This window comes from Colossoma macropomum, unplaced genomic scaffold (genome assembly GCF_904425465.1).
Source record: "Colossoma macropomum unplaced genomic scaffold, Colossoma_macropomum, whole genome shotgun sequence".
NCBI classification, from domain to species: Eukaryota; Metazoa; Chordata; class Actinopteri; order Characiformes; family Serrasalmidae; genus Colossoma; species Colossoma macropomum.
In genome coordinates, this window is record NW_023494800.1 from 18,003,091 (window position 1) to 18,022,378 (window position 19,288).

At 37.8% G+C, this 19,288-nt stretch overlaps 1 protein-coding gene across 1 annotated transcript; it reads right to left on the reverse strand.

Moving 5' to 3' along the window:
* Positions 1 to 1,562: 1,562 nt before the first annotated feature.
* Positions 1,563 to 17,530, reverse strand: slc6a7 (solute carrier family 6 member 7). The gene is made up of 15 exons (XM_036587674.1): positions 17,185 to 17,530; positions 15,026 to 15,251; positions 11,962 to 12,093; positions 11,157 to 11,302; positions 10,136 to 10,185; positions 8,452 to 8,590; positions 7,988 to 8,122; positions 7,761 to 7,864; positions 7,526 to 7,650; positions 7,283 to 7,395; positions 6,804 to 6,941; positions 5,731 to 5,830; positions 4,549 to 4,667; positions 2,886 to 3,059; positions 1,563 to 2,710 (listed from the first exon to the last, which is right to left on the reverse strand). Exons 1-15 carry the CDS (start codon positions 17,305 to 17,307, stop codon positions 2,546 to 2,548), a joined length of 1,989 nt encoding a protein of 662 aa, XP_036443567.1. The 5' UTR covers positions 17,308 to 17,530; the 3' UTR covers positions 1,563 to 2,545.
* Positions 17,531 to 19,288: the final 1,758 nt, after the last annotated feature.

Genomic DNA, 19,288 nt, shown 5'->3' on the forward strand with positions numbered 1-19,288 from the left:
TATACAATCATTGTCTCATCTCACAGTAAACCCTACCTGCCTCACTGGAAGGTTCTCTTAAGATTGCTGGTGCCATTTATAACTACAGAAACTTTAAAACAGCATTTTAGGGGCAGTTTGTAATTAAAAGAAACAAGAGTGTCTGGTAGATGGCTAATGTTTACCACCCACTCTGATTTTTTGCCAGCCACTTTGTGGAAATAAATACAAAAATTGTGTATTATGGTACACTACAAGTACTACTACTTGTACTAGATTTGTTTAATTATTCCGGGACATTTCCAACAGGCCACCAAAATCGACGACTGTCCGGGGACATCTGGTCACATTACTTCATCCTCACCTGGAAGAGCGGACATTTCCAACTAACATCAAAGCCTGAACTCAGACGAACACACAGTACTCACCAATGGTGACACCGCTCCCATAATTAGGAAGAGCTTTTGTCGTTTATGTCAGATCCGTCTTTCAGTGAATGTGTTTCACCCTTTCTTTAATTATTTATTTGTTAGCCCTATACCAGAACATAAAGTCCAAAATAGCTAGATTTCTGTTGAGTTTGTAAATGTTCTGTCATTTTTTTAAACACTGATAGCCAATCAGCACTCAGCAGCAGTAACGCTAACAGCGTCCTAGAGCACTAAACATTTCAGCTGTAGAAAAACAGAAAGACAATGGTGGAATCCCTTTGTTTTGTTTTATGTAATACAACATTTTACGCTTCAAAATTAAAAGAAGTTCCCAAATAAATGCTAGAAACGTTTCATTTTTTCGTTTTTTACCAGAGCCAGTTTAAGGGGGAGCCTGGCCACTTCCTTTTTTTCCGTTATATAAAAAACATGACTGCAAAACGCCAGAGGGCGCCCGCGAGCGACTCCTAAATGAATAGGAGTTAATGGAGGTAAACGGATGAAAACAAACGAGTTTCTAACCACTTGTCCAGGATCTTCCATTAGTTTTAGAAAGGAGGATGTATTTCACTAAAAAAGCAACGAAAACTTGGCCTGTATGTTTTTTTTCCTACATCAAACGGGTTTTGGGCAGTAGCACTCCAGCATAACTACTGTGTGCTGATTGGTTAGCATTACTGCTACTGAATGCTGATTGGTTGGCGAGCGGAGCAGACGAGTAAATCTCTCGCTCACTGACGTCATGAACGTGCACGAGGCACAATTATATAGACGTGTAACTGGAGTTCAGAAGCGCTCAAAAATATAACAGCGATGTTTAAATGATTTATGCTGTCCTGTGTTTAGTAAAATTAATACATTATTCTATATAAAAATGTTTAAGCATTTACCAAGTATGATTGTGCTCGAGTGCTCCATATTATGCACTCATTTTGGACTCACTTAGGAGCGCCCTCTAGCGTTTGACAAACCCGGAGAACAATTCTGAGAGGCAATTCTCCTCTACAAACTCTCTGCTCTCATCCTATTCATTGAGAACTCGCTCGCGGACGTCCTCTAGCGTTATAATGGACCGGTCAGTCAGTAACTCCGTAAGAAACAGAGATGCTGAGCTGCTGGCCTAAAACAGACCACAGTTTATTTTTCCATGGGTAAATGGGCCTAAAAATTTATTCCACAGTCACTGGATCCCTGGATGTCTGGCTGACATTCATCTCTGAACCACAGGTCACTTAGGAAAATCAGACATAATAAAGACAAAACTATCATTAATTTAAAATCAGTCTTCATGTTGTGGGCGCTAACCCACCGAGACAATGACACGGTAAGAGATGTTGGTTAAATATGTTTTTGTTTCCCTCACATACACTTTTATGCTTTGGCCCAGTTCAGGTGAGGCAGAAGGCTCAAGGTAAAACTAGTAAGATACTCAATAACATAAAATACACATGAACATAAATAATTCAGCATAATGTGTTGGAGGACCATTTCAGCAATAACTGTGCTTTTCTGAATAATCCCCATTGGGGAAGACCTTGCTGCTCTCCATATGCTGGCATTGGGCGAAAGCCTTGTTTGACCAGATGACTGACAATCAGGCTTTTTGAGAACAGTAAACTGGAATGCTGTTAGTAACTCAGTTTCCTGAAACACAAATACCTGAAATTGCCCACTTATTTCCAGTTTTAACATATGCAAGTCCTCTGATTACCACACAGAAAACAGGCACTGTTTAGGCACTAAACACCAGATAGTGCAGATAGTATGGAGTATATATTTTTACTACACTCTCAAAGCAGACGTGTTACACATAACACAGTCTCTATGTCCAAATAATTTGTTATTCAGCACAGGGAGTGTGTTCAGAATATAATTACATGTGCTCTACAGTCAATGCCAGAGGCTGCATTGTGCTGTATTCTTCAGGCCATATATATAATATATATATATTTTATATAATTTTATATAATATAAAATGTGTTAAAACAGTGACAACACAAAAAGCGTATTGTCAGTTAACACATCAGTTTTGAGAGTGTAATCATTAGGCAGTGTGAGCTTTTGCCCATGGCCATAAAACACGGAGAGTCTTCTACTCCTGTAGTTTGCTCTCATAACACAGGGAGAGCACATTATTATGCTTCACTGCTCTCCCAGGCCATAGCAGTGAAGTCCACCTCGGTGAGGTTAACAGTGAAGGGTCCATCTATTCTCTCCGGCTCCACGCGCTGCTCCTGAGCGGTGCTGTTCAGGTTGTTTACCCGCCAGGAGTTGAGCGGCCGGATGGCTTTCTGAAAGCGCTGAGCCAGCAGACACAGGGAAATAATGAGTTAGATCACACACTTTAAACAGGTTCCTGCCCCTCTTTTCTGTATTTCATTATGACTGTGCAAAATGGAAGGAAAGTGTACTAAGCAGAAACCTTGATTAACCAGTTTTCTTGGTTACAGCAACATCCAACACTGAACAACTCACATCTTTCAGCGTGCCAGACTCCTTACTGACGGCTACAATGGCCCAGATAGGAATCTGCAGACAGCAGATAGCTCCCATGCACACTCCCAGCGCCTTGCCCCACCGCGGGAACACATACGAGCCGTAATGGAGAGAGGTTCTGTACATCTCAATGAAGATGTAGGTCAGGATGAACTATGTGAGAAAAATGCACAAGTGAGAGAGACAAAGGGAAATCAGTGAGAGAAAGACAGGTACGCTATACACAGGTACACTATAAATTATTCACAACATTGGACACAGCACAGACCTGGTGTTCATTTCTAGTCTCAGTCAGATGCACTCATTTATTTATGCTAGGTTCTATTCTGGTTCAAAACACAATGACCCCTATAGAGCTTTCCTAGGCTGATGTTTGCAAACAAATTTAAGACAAGAACCACTTTAAAAAACATTCAAACACTAACTTGAATCCACATCACATTTTTTACAAGTAAATCAAGACTATAATGTCTGCTGTAACACAAGTGACAACTAAGAAGTGTCCCACAAAAAACTGTTGGTTTTAGTGTTTTTGTGCATGAATGACGATTTATGATGATGTGCTAATTTTGCTTTGCAAAACTTACCATATAGTATCATATAGTATCCTATTTGAAATTATATACCAGTTTTTGACAACATATTCACCTCAATACTAAAAAAACTAAACTAAAACTAAATAAAAACTAAAGCTCTTTCAGAAAATAAAAACAAAGCAAAAACTATAAGTGTGGTCTTAAACTGAAAACTGAAACTAAACTGAACTTGAAAACCAAGGGTAAAAAATAATAAAAACTAATAAAACTATAATAATTATAATTGTTGTAATAGTATTATAATAATTATAATTATTAATTAGTCAAAGTCAAAACTATAATAACCCTCAGCCACATTAAAATTTCTCACTCAAATAACAACATATGTATATATGTTTCATAGCAGTTACTGAATAATAACCTTGCAATTTAAGCGATTAATAAATAAAATGACACATAGAGGGCAGAAATTCTTCAGAGAAGCACATGAATTCAGTGAAAAGTGTGGATTCTGAACTTAATACCAAATTTGTGTTTGCAAATAGGAGAGGAGCTTGTAATTGTAATTTGAATTTGATTAAACATGATTCAGTTCTGACTGAATACTTTCTGACTTTAATACTAGTAACAAAACAGTAAGTCTTAATCAGTAACTTAATAATAAGCCTGCATAATGAACCATGACAACTCAAAGAACCATATGAATGCACAAACAGTTCTTTACATGGTTAAATCGCTCTTTCTTATGATGAGAAACCTGTATATAGTTCTGTGAGTTCTGTATATAAGGCTTCTTTTACTGTTACAAGTCACATAACCTTTTTGGTATTCTTTTGCTAAAAGTGTAGACTTGAAAGGGTTAACAAATTCTTAACAACATTATTAGTAACAATCTTATGTCACAGAAGGTAAACTGTTTGTACCAAAGCTCCTGTCATATCACACAGAGCTAAGGTCATGATCAAAGCAATCAAAGCCTTGTACACAATGATATCAAATGCTCACAGTACACAAATGTGCACCACATGTGCACAAATGTGCACCAAATGTGCACAAATGTGAGTGTGTTCTTGAAGAATCAGTCCACCCACAGACACTGTGCTCACCAGTAACAAGAATGGTGTGCAGAACACCCAGCATGCTTTGAAGTAGAGCAGCGCTTTGGTGCACCAGGGTGGACAGCGACAGATCATGTCCACTATGTCCTGGCAGAACTGGTTCACCCCTGTGTAAACAGATGCAAATAGCCGTTAAAACTCTCAGAATATTCAACTACTTCGCAACATAAAGTATGAGCATTTTTCAGACCTAGATCATCAACTTATTGGCCCCTGGGCACAAACATTTGGTGTGCCCCTACATAGCTACTTTTTTGGGTGGTCATGGAATTTTTTTGCATCACCCCAACAGGTTTTAATGAGGGTTATACAGCACCACAGTGGTAGCACACTAACACCACAACACTGCTATGAACGCATTTTTTTTTTTTTTCGAATTGAGACAAAACAATAGCATGATCACGCCCACATTAACAAGAGCACATTTCCAGAGCAAAATTTCTCTATAAAGGATGGGTCCACTGTTCACAAGCACAACAACTGAAAAAAGCAGCAAATTTAAAACTTAAAAACCCAAACCATCAAACATGCTAAACTAATGCATACTGCCACGATGGGCTTAGATTTTTTTTTTTTCATTTAACGTTATACCTTACCTCTGATGATTTTATGCATGAAAATATAAGGTCACAGGTCACCACGACAAGGGTGGTGCAACTTTACCTCTGATATCTTATAACTGGCTTTGGACATGGATATCCTCTAATGTACTGTAAGTATCAGGTCTCGCTAAAAAACCTGAAAGCTTGACCAAAGTAATGGCAGATAGAATAGTGGTTGCTAAGCACTGACTAAAAGATGAAATGAATCAGGCGTGGACAGCATCAGGATTATGATCGTCCATAATGACAAATTTGAAATTAGCTAATTCTTTTGTGGTGCCACTAGTTCCCACCAAGAGTCAAAACAGCTGTTTAGATTTTCTTAAAATGGCTCATGGGGCCCCCCAGTGGCTCAGGCCATTAAACTCATTGGATGATCCAGGCCTGCAGTTGGGCTGAGACTCCTAAACTTTGTTATATTTCCAAAATGTTTTGGCAAAACTAGAGCAATCTAAGGTCAGACATTCATCCAGAATTGATATGATGAGCTTATGAGACTTGAGTGTTGGCAAAGCTGTTGCTATGGTGATGTGAGCACAAGATGGAAAGAGGCTGGTGGGGAGCACACCATAAAAGAATGAGATGCCCAGACACATGAAGAGAGTGATAATGATGAGTCCAAAGCTGGTGCTGAATGAGTCTATGAGGGTGAACCAGTATATTCCTCCCTGTTAGAAAACACACAAACACAATGAAGAGAAATACGTAAAATATAGCATCAAATCTAAAGAAATACCTAAAACATGATTACGGAACCCTTTTCACAGTTAAATATCATCACTGTAGTAACAAAATCTTTTTTTACCTTGAAACAGTAGTTTTACAGGAGAAAGAAAAATGCTCTTAATTTGTAAAGGGCCCATATAATGGAAAACTGAATCTTGAAAAGATTTGGATGTAGCATGCAAACACTGTTCCAAAATGTATCCTTCACCTCCCTCACGAAACAGTTCATATACAGAAACTAAGCTGCAAAAACAGCCTGTTTTGAATTTACTGTTTTGGTGATGCCATGAAAACTAATTATTTTACATAAATCCCCCTATTCAGCCTAAAGCAGTGTAGCTCTGCTCATGAACACTGAGCGTTTCAGCACGGACTACTTTTTGAATAAGCTGTAATAAAGATTAGCCAATCAGAACAAATGTAACGTACATATTGTTGCTGTTGAAACATTTTTCTTGCCAGCTGCCCTTGGTATTGCATCAAAATTCCATGACAAACAGGCAAATAGAAATTATTCAAAATGGCTTAGAATAAAACCTTGCTATACTAACTTACACTGAAAGATTTTTTTTTCCTTCTTCTGTAAAATGATGATGTTAAGATACAATATTTTGTTTGGACAGCAATGACTCATTTGTCTGGAAAAATAGTCATGTAAAATTGACTCTTTTTGGTACAAAAACACAAATGTTGTATGTCATGGGGCGTCAGGGAAAACATACGATAAAATAAAATGTAGGAAGCATCAAAACTTCTTCCAATTGTTTACATATTGTAAAGGGCATCTGGCATTTTGGATATGACAGCAACAATTTCACATTAGTTACAATATATCTTGTTGTACAGCAGTTCACAACATATGCCACCATCACAAACAAATGAAGCTTCTCTCAAAAAAGGTCAGCTAGCACTCACATTAGTGACCAGCAACAGGCCCATCAGGTAGAAGCCAAAGCAGAGCAGGCCCAGAAACAGAGTCTTGTGTTTCACATTGGCCCTCAGCTGAGGAAACTCATCCAGCACTGCTGTGGTAACACCCTCCATGTTACCAAACTAGAGAGACAGAAAGAAAGAGAGAGAGAACGGGTGAGAGAGAAGCATGCAGTAAGATCAGAGACTATGTGTTGCATATGCATGTCGACAGCAGGAAGTTGCATCAATATGTGGTATGGTAAATGTAGGAACATGGCAGGCTCTGAAAGCAGGCTGCATGAAGAAATTTCACACTTTATATGGTCAACAAGTTTGCTGTCAACAAGATTGTCACGCTATTTTGCAGACAAACCTTGCATGGCATTATTTAACAATGTAAACCTTTCACCATCCTGTTGGCTAACAGCAGCAGAAAGTTGTAAATGACCAAAGAAGGAGAAGTCTAGATTAAAGATTCTAACCAGTGTGTCCACTCCCAGCATGAACAGCATGAGGAAAAACAGAATGGCCCAGAAAACTGAACCAGGCAAAAGAGCTAATGCCTCTGGGTATGCTACAAAAGCCAAGCCTGGACCTGATAGGACAGAAAAAACACAATTAATTCAGCTCCTCATTTTATGGCATTCAGCACACTATGTTTCAGTTTATCTTGGTGGAATAAGGAGTGTCTGCTGACTTAAGCAGACATGCTGGACTGGATTTACCTGTGTCTGCCACTTTTTCTACTGGCACACCCTTCTTCCAGGCCATGTGACCTAAGATGGAGAATATTGCAAAGCCTGCAAAGAAGCTGGTGGCACAGTTTCCTATGGTGATCACCAGCGTATCCCTAGCACAGAGACATTACAATTTAGATCCTAAACTTGTCTTTATAGAACTCTGACAAACAGTGGAAGAAACAAAGGACACAAATAGACAAAATCACAATTACAAACTAACCTGATGACATTATTGTCAAATTTGTTGTAGGAAGCCATTGACAGAAGCCCTCCTACTCCAATGCCCAGTGAGTAGAAGATCTGTGATGCAGCATCATTCCACACCTACACAAGCCCAATCACACTGTATCACACATCTGTGTAGATTTTTAGAGCAAAGCTCAACAAACAATTGAGGCCTCTACACAAAATAAAAAAGAGGTGAAAGACTGGCACTGTTGCTTGTACCTGTGCATTAGCCAGTCGCTCCCAGACTGGAGTGAGGTAGAAGGCCACGCCCTGGAGAGAGCCCTCCAGAGTGGCCCCTCTGATGATCAGAACTATCAGTACAAAGTAGGGAAAGGTGGCCGTCACATACACCACCTGACAATGGAAAAAACGAAGAAATTGGACTGTGCTTAAAAATCGGATAATTAATTTGTTTAAATCCTAACAATTGAAGTACACAAAAAAGCACCTTAAAAATTCCCCTCTTAATGTGACTAAACAGTGGTTTCATTGTGGAGGATGTGTGTATTATAATGCAACTGCATCTAATGCTGAGTAGATCCAATGTGGGGACCAGACCTCTAACTACAAAGTACATGACTGTGATTCAGTAATGGGTTCCCTTTGCTGGTAAACATTAGGAAGGGCCTAAATTATGGTATTTCCTCATTCAGTTATTTCCTCCTTCATGAGCTAGACCTTACCTTGCCTGAGCTGCGAATGCCCTTCAGCATGCAAAGGAAAATGATGACCCACGCTGCCAGCAAACACAGAGCAAGCTCCCACCTCACTGGTCCAGGGTCATGCAGGCCCTTACTACTTCGCACACCCAAGACACGGTCACTGCAAAACGCACACACACACATGCACACACGCATGTGACCTCAAATTCAAAGAACTTCAACCACAATTATTTCCAACTAGGCTTCAGCAGCTTATGAGAGCATCTGGTGGTCTGTATCAGATGCGCTCTTGTTTCGTTTTGATCAAAGGACACTTTGTATCAAAGCTAGATCTAGACTTTGAACTGAATGTATATTTGATGTACATCCACTTACAAGCACTTTCACAAACAGGAATACAGCATGAACACATCTATACTATGAAAATGTTCTGGTGAGAATTTCTCTTAGAATTTAAGTAGTTAGTATGTTAACACATTTCAAAAATATGAAAATAAATTACCATTTTTGCTACAGCTACATGTTCTAAACATTAAAGGCGCTAATTACTGACGGTCTACAGACAATTAGGGCTGATGTGGTGGCCAATTTAGTAGGTTATCTACTAAGAACAAGCACTTACTTCTTAATAAACATATGATAGGTGTGACCAGAAAGGAGAAAAAACATTATTTGATCATAATTATTTTTTCCTCTTTGTTTAAGGCAATACAAAATAATGACTTACTATATTGAAATAATTGATTTTCTTGACATTTTGACTTAGCATGTTGAAATAATTAGTTATTATTCTTCAAGATAGTATAATTATTTTGAGATTGTAAGTCATTACTTAACCTGCCTTCCGCCCAATGACTGCTGGGATAGGCTCCAGCTCCCCCCACAACCCAGAAGGTTGAGCGACTTAGAAAATGTATGTGTGTAGAAAGTCATTACTTTGAGCAAAAACGTCTTGTATTTCATTTTGAGCAAAAAGGTATTGCGTTTCATTGCAAAAATTCAAAAATTTGAGAGGTCAAACAAGTCAAGGTTTTTCACAGTACTGCCAGAAACAAGGGAAAAACAACAGGCAAAATATTTCTGTGCAATCATGAGCAACAACGACAGCCACGTTAGCCCCAAAAATAAGACAAGCTCTTCACAGGTGCTAAATAGTATGCATAATCGGTATTTACTATCAGCTTTGGTAAATTGAACTATGTGGTTCTTTATAATAATCTCTTCCCAGTATTTTGCAGTTTGAGAGTGAAGCTCCTGTACATGCCCGTTCAATGAGGCAAAAAAGCAAAACAGCAGCAGCTGCCGTTGGATCATTTTATGGGTGCTAAGGGGCAATTGCACCAATTTGGTGAATCATGATTGTCCCTTTTTAATGTCAAAATAGTTTGTGACACTACAAAATGTGAGTAAATCTGCCTTTATCTTTCATAGCTGGGAGGGCACGTTAAGTCAGTTTCTTTTGAGCCAGACTACAAATGCAGGGTTTAATTCCAAAATGCATTACAGACCACTTTCAAGAATTTTCTTTTTTTGTAGTGAGAGGGCTTTACACATACACATAAGCTACCTTATGATTAATATCATCTTAATTACAGAAATTCTTTCTATGAAAAATGGATTATATCCAAAATTGTTAAAAGGATATACAGCATTTTGAAATGCAACCCTTCAAATAAATCATAGCAATAAACCAGAGAATGCTTACTTCCAGAATTCCTCAGATGGACTCAAAGAGATTGTGGTGTTTGTGGTATTCTGTAGACGAGTAAAGAGAGTAATATTAAAAAAAACAAGCAGGGATTACACTTTATCCCTTCCGGTACCTGATTCTCAATTACTGGCCTAATACAGATACCGATACCAGCCCTGATATTTATACAAATCTACTTTAAATATTTTATTTGTGTTCTGGCATTTATTCTTTGGATTTTATACACATATGTGTGTGTGTGTAAAACTATTTTAGATGCTTAAGAAAACCTATTTTTGTTTACTTTATAGAATTAGTCTTTACTATTATATAATCAGTAAAAAAAACATATTTAATGACCGCAGTAAATTAAAAATATGTTTCTTGTGCAAAACAGTTAAAAACAGCACTGAATAATATTTAGATAAAACTATGGTGTGTACATGTAAGCATGCAGCAGCTTATCTGGCTCGGACAATAACAGTGTTAATGTTGTTTCACATTTTTCAAGCCATTTGTCTCACGCTTCCCATACACTCACACATCTCTGAGCATCAGACTCAGGAGTTCAGTAACATATTACAGTTGTTTATGCTGCCAGTAACAACTGTTTTCAGTTTTTTTTTGTTGATTTGTTTTTTGTTTTGTTTTGTTTTTTTTTTGCTTGGATGAAGGCTGTGAGACCCTGCTGCTGTGTGATGCAGCTGACTGGCAGAGGCGCACTGCAGGCGGGGCTAGTGGATACACTAGCCCAGCTAGCAGGCTGCCATGCTAAACGCTAAACCAGGGCTAAAGGCTATCATTACCCCAAGAGAGCGATGGCGCCTTCCATATATCTCTCTAATGTTCAATCCCTCGATAACAACCTGGACTAGTATTAACTCAGACTGTAAGTGACTTCACAGTGTGAGATAAGCGATTAATATATTAACAAGATTACTTACACACAAAGATTTTCTAACTTTTAGGTCACAGTGGTCAACAATACAGCTGAGATGCAACCCTGCTTTGTGATTAGCAGCTATAAAATACTTACACAGAACTTAGCATTAGCACTAGCATCACAGGACCATGGCAGTGGGCTCTGGAAGGAATTACCCAGGTAATAAAAGGTCCAAGCAATGATGACGTTATAGTAGAGGCACACAAGTGTAGACACGCACAGCATCCCTATGCCAATCCCTGCAGAAAGCACAGAAAGGACATAAAGAGTGATATTCACATTTGTCCTTAGAGGTCTTGTTTCAGTTAAACAATTGAGGTGACAGGTGGGGTTTATATACTACATTAATTATGAATTACAATAATTATACAACAAATAGTTCCATTTCTAAAATCTAATTGGCCGAACCACATGCAAACTCTTTTAAAATACTCTAAGATACATACATATGATCATACACATCAATTGAATGTTGTATGAGTTATCATTTCATTTGGCAACCAATGTCTACTGTTAACAAACTATATTACGTGGCGGAAGGATTGCTTTACTACTAATAAATTAATTTATTTATTGAATTGCTGCATTTTATTACTCTGACTTTATGACTCTGTACACCTTTTTATCAAGGCGAAGCTTAGCATGGGCATAACAATAATCTTAACACACAGGCTCTCAAAGCTTATTGCTTTGTATAGACTTGATAATACAAATAAGCATCAAAACAGAGAACTACTATATACAGAAAACCCCAGATGGACCTAGAGACTTTGTGCAGCAATGTAAGTCAATAAACAATATATAAAATATCAAATAAAACTATGTAATTGTTCATTTATGAACAGGGACCGCTAGTCGCCTCTATTCGTTAACGAACTGCATTCCAGTGTGCAGGTACCTTTAAGCAGTGGACAGCATTTCCAGACAGTGATGGGGCCTGCGGCACCATACTGGCCCAAGCTGAGCTCCATGAGGAAGAGGGGCATGCCCGTGAAGAACAGCATGATGAAGTACGGGATGAGAAACACACCTGCAGTACAAAAAACATTTTCATACAGGAAATGCCTGGTTCAGAGGGAATGTAAAGTAACATTAGAGACATACAGGTCATCTACACGTTCTGAAAGGTTGCACCTTCAAAATCCATGTCCGTGTTTCTTTATCTCTAAAGAGATAACCTAACAGTACAAGCGGGTTTTCAAAATACCAGAATTTCGACTTTGATACTTTACTTAAAATGCTTTATACCAAAATGACACTATAAAAAAATGAACTAAACAACCAATGTTTATTGGACTGAACACAAAAATTATGTGGGGGGGAGGGGGTTGTTTGGTTTTTCTTTAAATAAAATATAATAAAAAATTAAATCACAAAAAATTCTTCTAGATCAATTAAACTTTTATTTAAGCAGTAGAACACGAGAGGGAGTGTGTTATTTTGAAAAACATTACCAGTTGTGATTCAGTCACAAGATCATCACAGCCGTGACAATATTCACGGTAACAAATAGCCTCAAGTGTTCTACTGCTTTTATACAGTTCTATTCAGTTTCATATATTTCTGTAAAATAAAAAAGTAAAACAAATAAGCCCAAAACATCATATAAAACGTGCTTCAATATTGGCAATTCCTCACGCCAAAAAAGTAGTACTCTTTTGCGTCATAGAGCCACAGAACTATCACAACTTCATGTTCAGCTCAGCTTTTCAGTATTTGCCAGATTAACCTGAATGTTCTTCTGTTTCAGACAGTCTGTAAAGCATTTGACAGTGTTTGCTGACTTATATTCTGTTTGTTTCTGGCTAATTCCAGTTTGTTTAGTTAGTTTGTGTAGTAGCCCTTTTCAGTGACAACAACAGGAAAACTTTGGAATCTGATGTAGGCCTGCCGTCACACTCTTCTTCAGAAGAGTGCAGGCGGCAGGTCAGATATTATAAAAGTTTTTATTTTCTGTTTTTGTTTGGCCTAAAGTAGTAATGTATTAATGTTTAGATGTAGCGTAAAGTGAATCATTACTTAGTAAACTGTGAAAAAGACGTGCTGTTTTCACAAATAAAAGCACTAACAGAATGCTTATCAACCAATTAGACTGTGCTGTTGGAAGTAATATAATATATACATTTTTAAATTATACATTTGTGTGTGTGTGTGTGAGAACAATAACAGTTATAAACTGTTATAGCTTAATTTATAAGTGATTCTCAAAAATTAACTCTCTTTCGTTATTAACACAAAAGTCTTCAGTTGTTAAATGCATCAAATAAGTAAATAAATAATTCAAATATGTACAACATGTTCTGAAGGGAAGTTTAACAGCGAGATGATGACACAATATAGGCTAGCATTGTTCACACTGTGTTTAAAACATAAACAAATGAGTAACCTTATGTTGATTGTTTCTAGGAGCGTAGGACATGTCTGTCAGAACAAAAGTGTTCACTTGTCTGTTTTACATATGCTAATAAACGTGTTGAATGTCCATGTAATTACCATGCAAAATTTGATACACCTCCAGGCAGAACACAACATCAACAAATGAACTGAAAGTCTAAGAAGTTAGAGTACTGATTTGTACATCACATTGTAGAATAGAAAAAGTACCTTCAAAAAACCATGCAACACTAAGTGCAAGTGGCAAGTCCTAAGTTACAATGCACTGTTGTAGGGAAGTATTTATAAACACCGCAGATTATAAATGAGGAAACGATGCTCTCTGTCATCATTTTAATATAGCATCAGTGCTTTATGTTGTAAGTGTGTAGGAGTGTTGTTTTTCTGTTAGTTCCATGCTGGTACTGAACTGTACAATAAACAGGTGGAAGTAAAACATCAGTGCAAATGTCAAGCATGCCGATGAAACTCTGAACAAATACCAATCTAAATAGTAGAGACAATTCCATTACATCTGAGACACTCACGTGTGAACCACACCCAGGGGTGACTGGAGGCCGTCCAAGCTTGCTCTGAAAGGATTATAGAGCTAACACGGCACAGGGCGGGACTGGGTGCATATGTGTGCGAGCAGCTGACTGTAGTTTTGGTATCTGCTTACAGATGCCAGAGGCTGTCACTGTGCTACTATAGTTTCGAACCTGGTTCAGCAACCAAGATATCAGGTGAATGATTCAGAACATACAATGAGGTATTATATGTATTATATTGAGGTATTATATATTATATTGTATTATATGAACTCACAGTTGCAAATTTTGTTTTCACATTTGAATAACAAGAACAATGTGAAGTAGATAGGTACTTGTTTTAAAGTAATAATCTAATAACTTCACCATTGTCACTGAAAAACCTACGTTAGTGCATTCTGCAATGCAGTACAGTATATTTCAATTTCACAAAGCACACCCTAAACACAGCTTTTTCTGGACTACCCACAACCATCACCATGCAAATAACATGATCTATGGGTGTTACCCAACCTGGAAGAACTATATTGTCTGCTTTCGTTACATGATGGCATGATAAGAATAAAATATCATATTATAGTCTATATTATATTGCTACATATTGCATTTGCAATACACCATGTTTGCAGTGTCTTACAAACACCTTGATGTAACCGGGCTAAAGATGGCCTGTGTAATTTTGACCTGATTCTCATCTGAAACATCTGACACTGTTCTTGATGCTCACAGCACACAATGAATTTTTGTGATGTGTTGAAGGCTCATTTGCATATTCACATTCTTTTGCAATATCATTACTGAATAAGCCAAAGTTCTGAAAACATTTAACAGACAGTTTATCAAGCAGCTTTAGTTTGAGAGAAGTTGCAATATTTGATTTTATGCCAGGCAGTACACCGTATATAACCACCTTAACTATCAACTTATAGATACATGGTGCAGACTTTTTGTGCTTTCTTTTAAAAAATGTACACACTTATCAGTCAAATTATCAAATTATTCCTCTTTGTCTGCTCAGCTCCACTAGTGATAACTCACCTCCTCCATTCCGGTAGCAGAGGTAAGGGAATCTCCAGACGTTTCCCAGGCCGACACAGTAGCCAAGACAGGAGAGCAGAAACTCATACTTGCCGCCCCACTGCTCTCTGGGAGGCTGGGGGTTCAGTGGAGGGGCGTGAGAGGGAGAGGGAGAGTGAGACTCAGCCTGCGAGGTAGCACCAGTCACACTCGGAGGGACAGTGAAGCCATTCAGCTGTGCTGGACTCTACCAATGAGAGAAAAAGTTCAGTCAGACACATACCAACAGTCTCTACAACAAAATCTCTGACTTCACAACAATTCATCCTGAAATCTCAAATTTCACCACCATTTAATCCAATGGATTTTATGTGACCAAAGTTTAGCTGGGACAACTGGGAATCAGTTCCCAGTGCAGTTGGTTATTCCCCAGTTGTGTAACATAACACCAGTCTAAGAACACTCTAAGATGAGTGCCTCAAGGTTTATTAACCACTTTGAAGAACTATTCAGCATTGGGAAGATGTGTCACACAAAAAGAACCTCATATGATTCTTTTGTACAAACTGCAGCCGTTGAGTTAATGGGAAATGTCACAGATTTTTCAAAATCCAGCATAATTTAATTGTTGAGATCTAAAGAATCATTCAGAGTGGTTTGATGTGAGATGCATTAGAGAGAAATGTACTGCCTCAGATTTCTTTACAGTGGTGGTGAGAGGAACCAGGGTTTGTGATTTCTACAATACAAATATGAGCATGCTATTTTGCTGATAACATTGAAACAGTGGTAAATCTGAAAAAATGAACTGGGGTACTTCCACCAAGAATTATTTCTTGAAAATATCTTTTAGGCCAAAACTTTATCTCAATTGTAAAACATGTTTCAAGCATCAGGCAGCTCATTTGTTACCATTTCATTTTGTAATGCAGCTTTTAGAGGCTTTAAACTCTTTGGACATCTGATTCCTATCACAAAACATATGAACAAGTCTGACTCAGCAAGTTTCTTTAGAACAGAGCTTTTCATATCAAACCTCTCTGAATGACTTGGTAAAATGTACATCTTAACAGTTTAATTACTCTGATTTTTTTTTAATCTTTAGAATTTCCCTTTCTGTATAATTAATAGGAAATTGTGAAAATTGTGTAAAATTGTGGCCTGTTAGAGATGCCTTATGCACAACAGTAATTTGATCACTAGGCATCTATCTCCCCACAGAAAAGAAGGCAACTGAACACCAGTTCCAACAGTATTGCCAAATGGCTTGAAATCACTTCTCTTTACGTGAATTAGGAGTGATCCTCCACATAAACTAAAAGGGGAACCAGTGCATGCTGTGTTTGGTTCAGCTGTCTAATGAAAGGGAAGTCATTCTGGTTGCCACACATTAATTATGATGGTTCCGCACACAATGGCTAGCAAGAGTAAACTTGTCAGAACTACTACACAGATACACACAGATATCACACATATCTGTAATCTCTGTGATGTCAGAACAAAAAAAGTCTCTTCATTTACTGTGAAGGAAATGGTAGGGATCAAGGTACAAGAAACAACAAGCGTACTTTGAGAATCATGTTCTGAAGATGTATTTGCTCCTTTTTTGTCTTATAAAGAATTATCTGCATAAAGGAGAATCAGAAACCCTGATACGGTTTGTAATGGGGTTAATATGGGGCCTAGAGGCATCTGAAGAAAACTATTTTAAAAGTTAATGTACCATAAATTGTAAACAATGTTCACAAAAATCAGAGTGTGGGTGCCTTTAACATAAGACAAGTCTAGAAAAGGACAAGCCAACATAATTTTTAATCCAGAATTTTCAGTTTGGTTTATAATACTGTCATAGCTTGGATAATCATGATTTTAATGTGGTAGGGTAACTTTTACCTTTTTCATTTTGTGTAATACCCTATACTCTAATTGTCCTTAATCCTACTGGTAGAACTTCAATGTCCACTTTATTACAAACCAAGAGTCTATATTTAACAATTACTTTCCAAAGAATGAGGTCAAACAGGTTGAGTTACCTCAATAACCAGTCAGCCATCCAAACTAGCCAAACAAGCCCGTTTATGGGCGCTTAGGCTTGTTTTAATTTCCTTCCTTCAATATTAAAACCCACGAAAAGGCGTTAAAAAGGCTGGAGAACTGGCCGTGATGGCTATCCGGCTCACCTCCGCGCTGAGCTCCGTGTTTCCAGGTACAGCTTTCGCCTCCACACTCGGCATCTCCCCGCGGGCAGCAGAGTCCGAGCTTTTCTTCTGATGCTCGTTACATGGTTCCGGTAAAGGTTTCATCGAGACGACCGAACAGCCTCAAAAGCGCACACCGATATCAGAAGCGGGTTGATTATCGCGAATGATTTAGACCATTAGAAAAGTTACATCAGGCTACAGAAAAGTTAAAGAGTCCAGAGAGCAGCGCAGGTGTACTCAGCTCAGTTCGCCATGTTGTTCTCGGAGGGGGGAGGGGAGGAGAGTAGACTGTAATCTGTAATGGGAGGCTCTTCTTCTCTCTCCTCTCCTCACCTTCCAACAGGTTATCCACACTGAGCTACAGCCACTCCTCCCGGACAGCCTTCAGTCTGTCCGTCAGTCAGTCTGTCTGTCTGTCTCTACACGATAAAGATCTCTCAGTAACTAAAAAGGGAATTGAACATAGGTTCAAAAATGAGGTTTACAAAGTTTAAATAAAAAAAGTAAATAAGTAAAGTAATGTATACATACACTGGGGTCCAAATGTCTGAGATCACTAGCAAAAATGCTTATATTTTGCATTATTCTTAGATTTAATGCATTTGTTTCATTTTCAAACGACGGAAAGTTTAAAATATTTAAATGAATTTGAAATTTTGCTTCGTGTGCACTCGAGCTAGCATTGATCACTGACAGTGACAAAAGTGAATAGAAGATCAAATCCACCTGAGAGTCGTCTGAACCCGAGCTTCAATAGAAGGAAAAAGAGATTTTTTTAAAAAATTGACCTTTTTGTACAGAGGCCTGGACATGGTCAATGTCACAAATGTGCCTAAATTTGAACAGTGACCTGGAAATAAAATGTGTTCTTCATTTTACTTCTTCTAACTTTTTTTGGAGGAATAACTTAAAAACATTTTAAAGCAGGCTCAGACTTATATATATATATACACACAAAATTGGGACTGCTGTTCAAATTCTTTTGACTGTCATTACTATGTGTGTGTGTGTATATATATATATATATATATATAGATAGATAGATAGATAAATATGCTTGGAATTTCATTTAACACCTCTTTCAAAACTATCTTGCCATAAAACAAAACTGCAAAAGCACAAATGACCCAATGGTAAAATATGACATACGACTTGTCATCAGTTTAACTACTATATGCTGTCAAAAGCTCCTTTTTGCTCTCATTTCCACAGGAAACCACACTGCAACGACAGGAAATTGCTACTTTGCTACTAAGAAATGTGGACTGTGAAAGAACACCTCATTCTGAATGGACTGAAAAATTAAAACTAATAATGAAAATAATAATAACATAGTTATACTGTGACTCCAAAGATGCTTAAATTTGTTCCTGGAACTGTTAACTTCTGATATTAGAGAAAACTCATCTGCACTGCTACCTGTGCTTTTTGTGTGTGTTTGTGTGTTTGTGTGTGTGTGTGCTGTATGTTCTGTAGCCTCTGAGTAAAGTTTCAGATTGTACTTTTCCTCTTTGTGTGCTTTGTTGTTTCTAGGAGATGCTCTGTTGTGCTTCAGTAGCTCCTCCTCCTGAGAGAAACACCATTATGGAGGAGTGGCTCTGTGGGAGCGGCCTTCAGTTTCTCCAAACACCAGAGGAAGGAAGAAGAGATGCAGTGTACAGCCCAACCCAACAACACACAATACTGACTACGCATAGAAAGAAACTGATATCAATTGCTAATTGAAATAACACTTACTTCTATGCTATTAAACTGTTTAGTTATGTAATGTTTTCTTTTTTATGCAAGATACGTTGTGGCCAAACTGCAGGACGGTGCAGCCTTGACAAACCGATATAAAATCTATTATAAACCAAAATCAAAACAAAATAAAAAAAGGTGTTGCATTTTACTATACATTATTAACTGTATGCATAACCCTGCATTTTGTTAATGCAAATGGATTTAATTTCCAAAGTGGACAGCACCTCCAGTCACAAATTGAAATTACATCATGGAAAACGTTCTTTTAACTATTTAGTTTAATGCAGTATGTAATATAGCATGTATATGTAAATAATGTTAAGGTTTCAAAACATACAGT

Coding starts and splice junctions, on each gene's coding strand:
- slc6a7 (XM_036587674.1), bottom strand. CDS start 17,307: ATGAAACCTTTACCGGAACCATGTAACGAGCATCAGAAGAAAAGCTCG. Junction 8,123..8,451: donor GCATTCGCAGCTCAGGCAAG/GTAAGGTCTAGC, acceptor TTCCATTGTCAG/GTGGTGTATGTGACGGCCAC. Junction 2,711..2,885: donor AGTCTGGCACGCTGAAAGAT/GTGAGTTGTTCA, acceptor CTGCTGGCTCAG/CGCTTTCAGAAAGCCATCCG.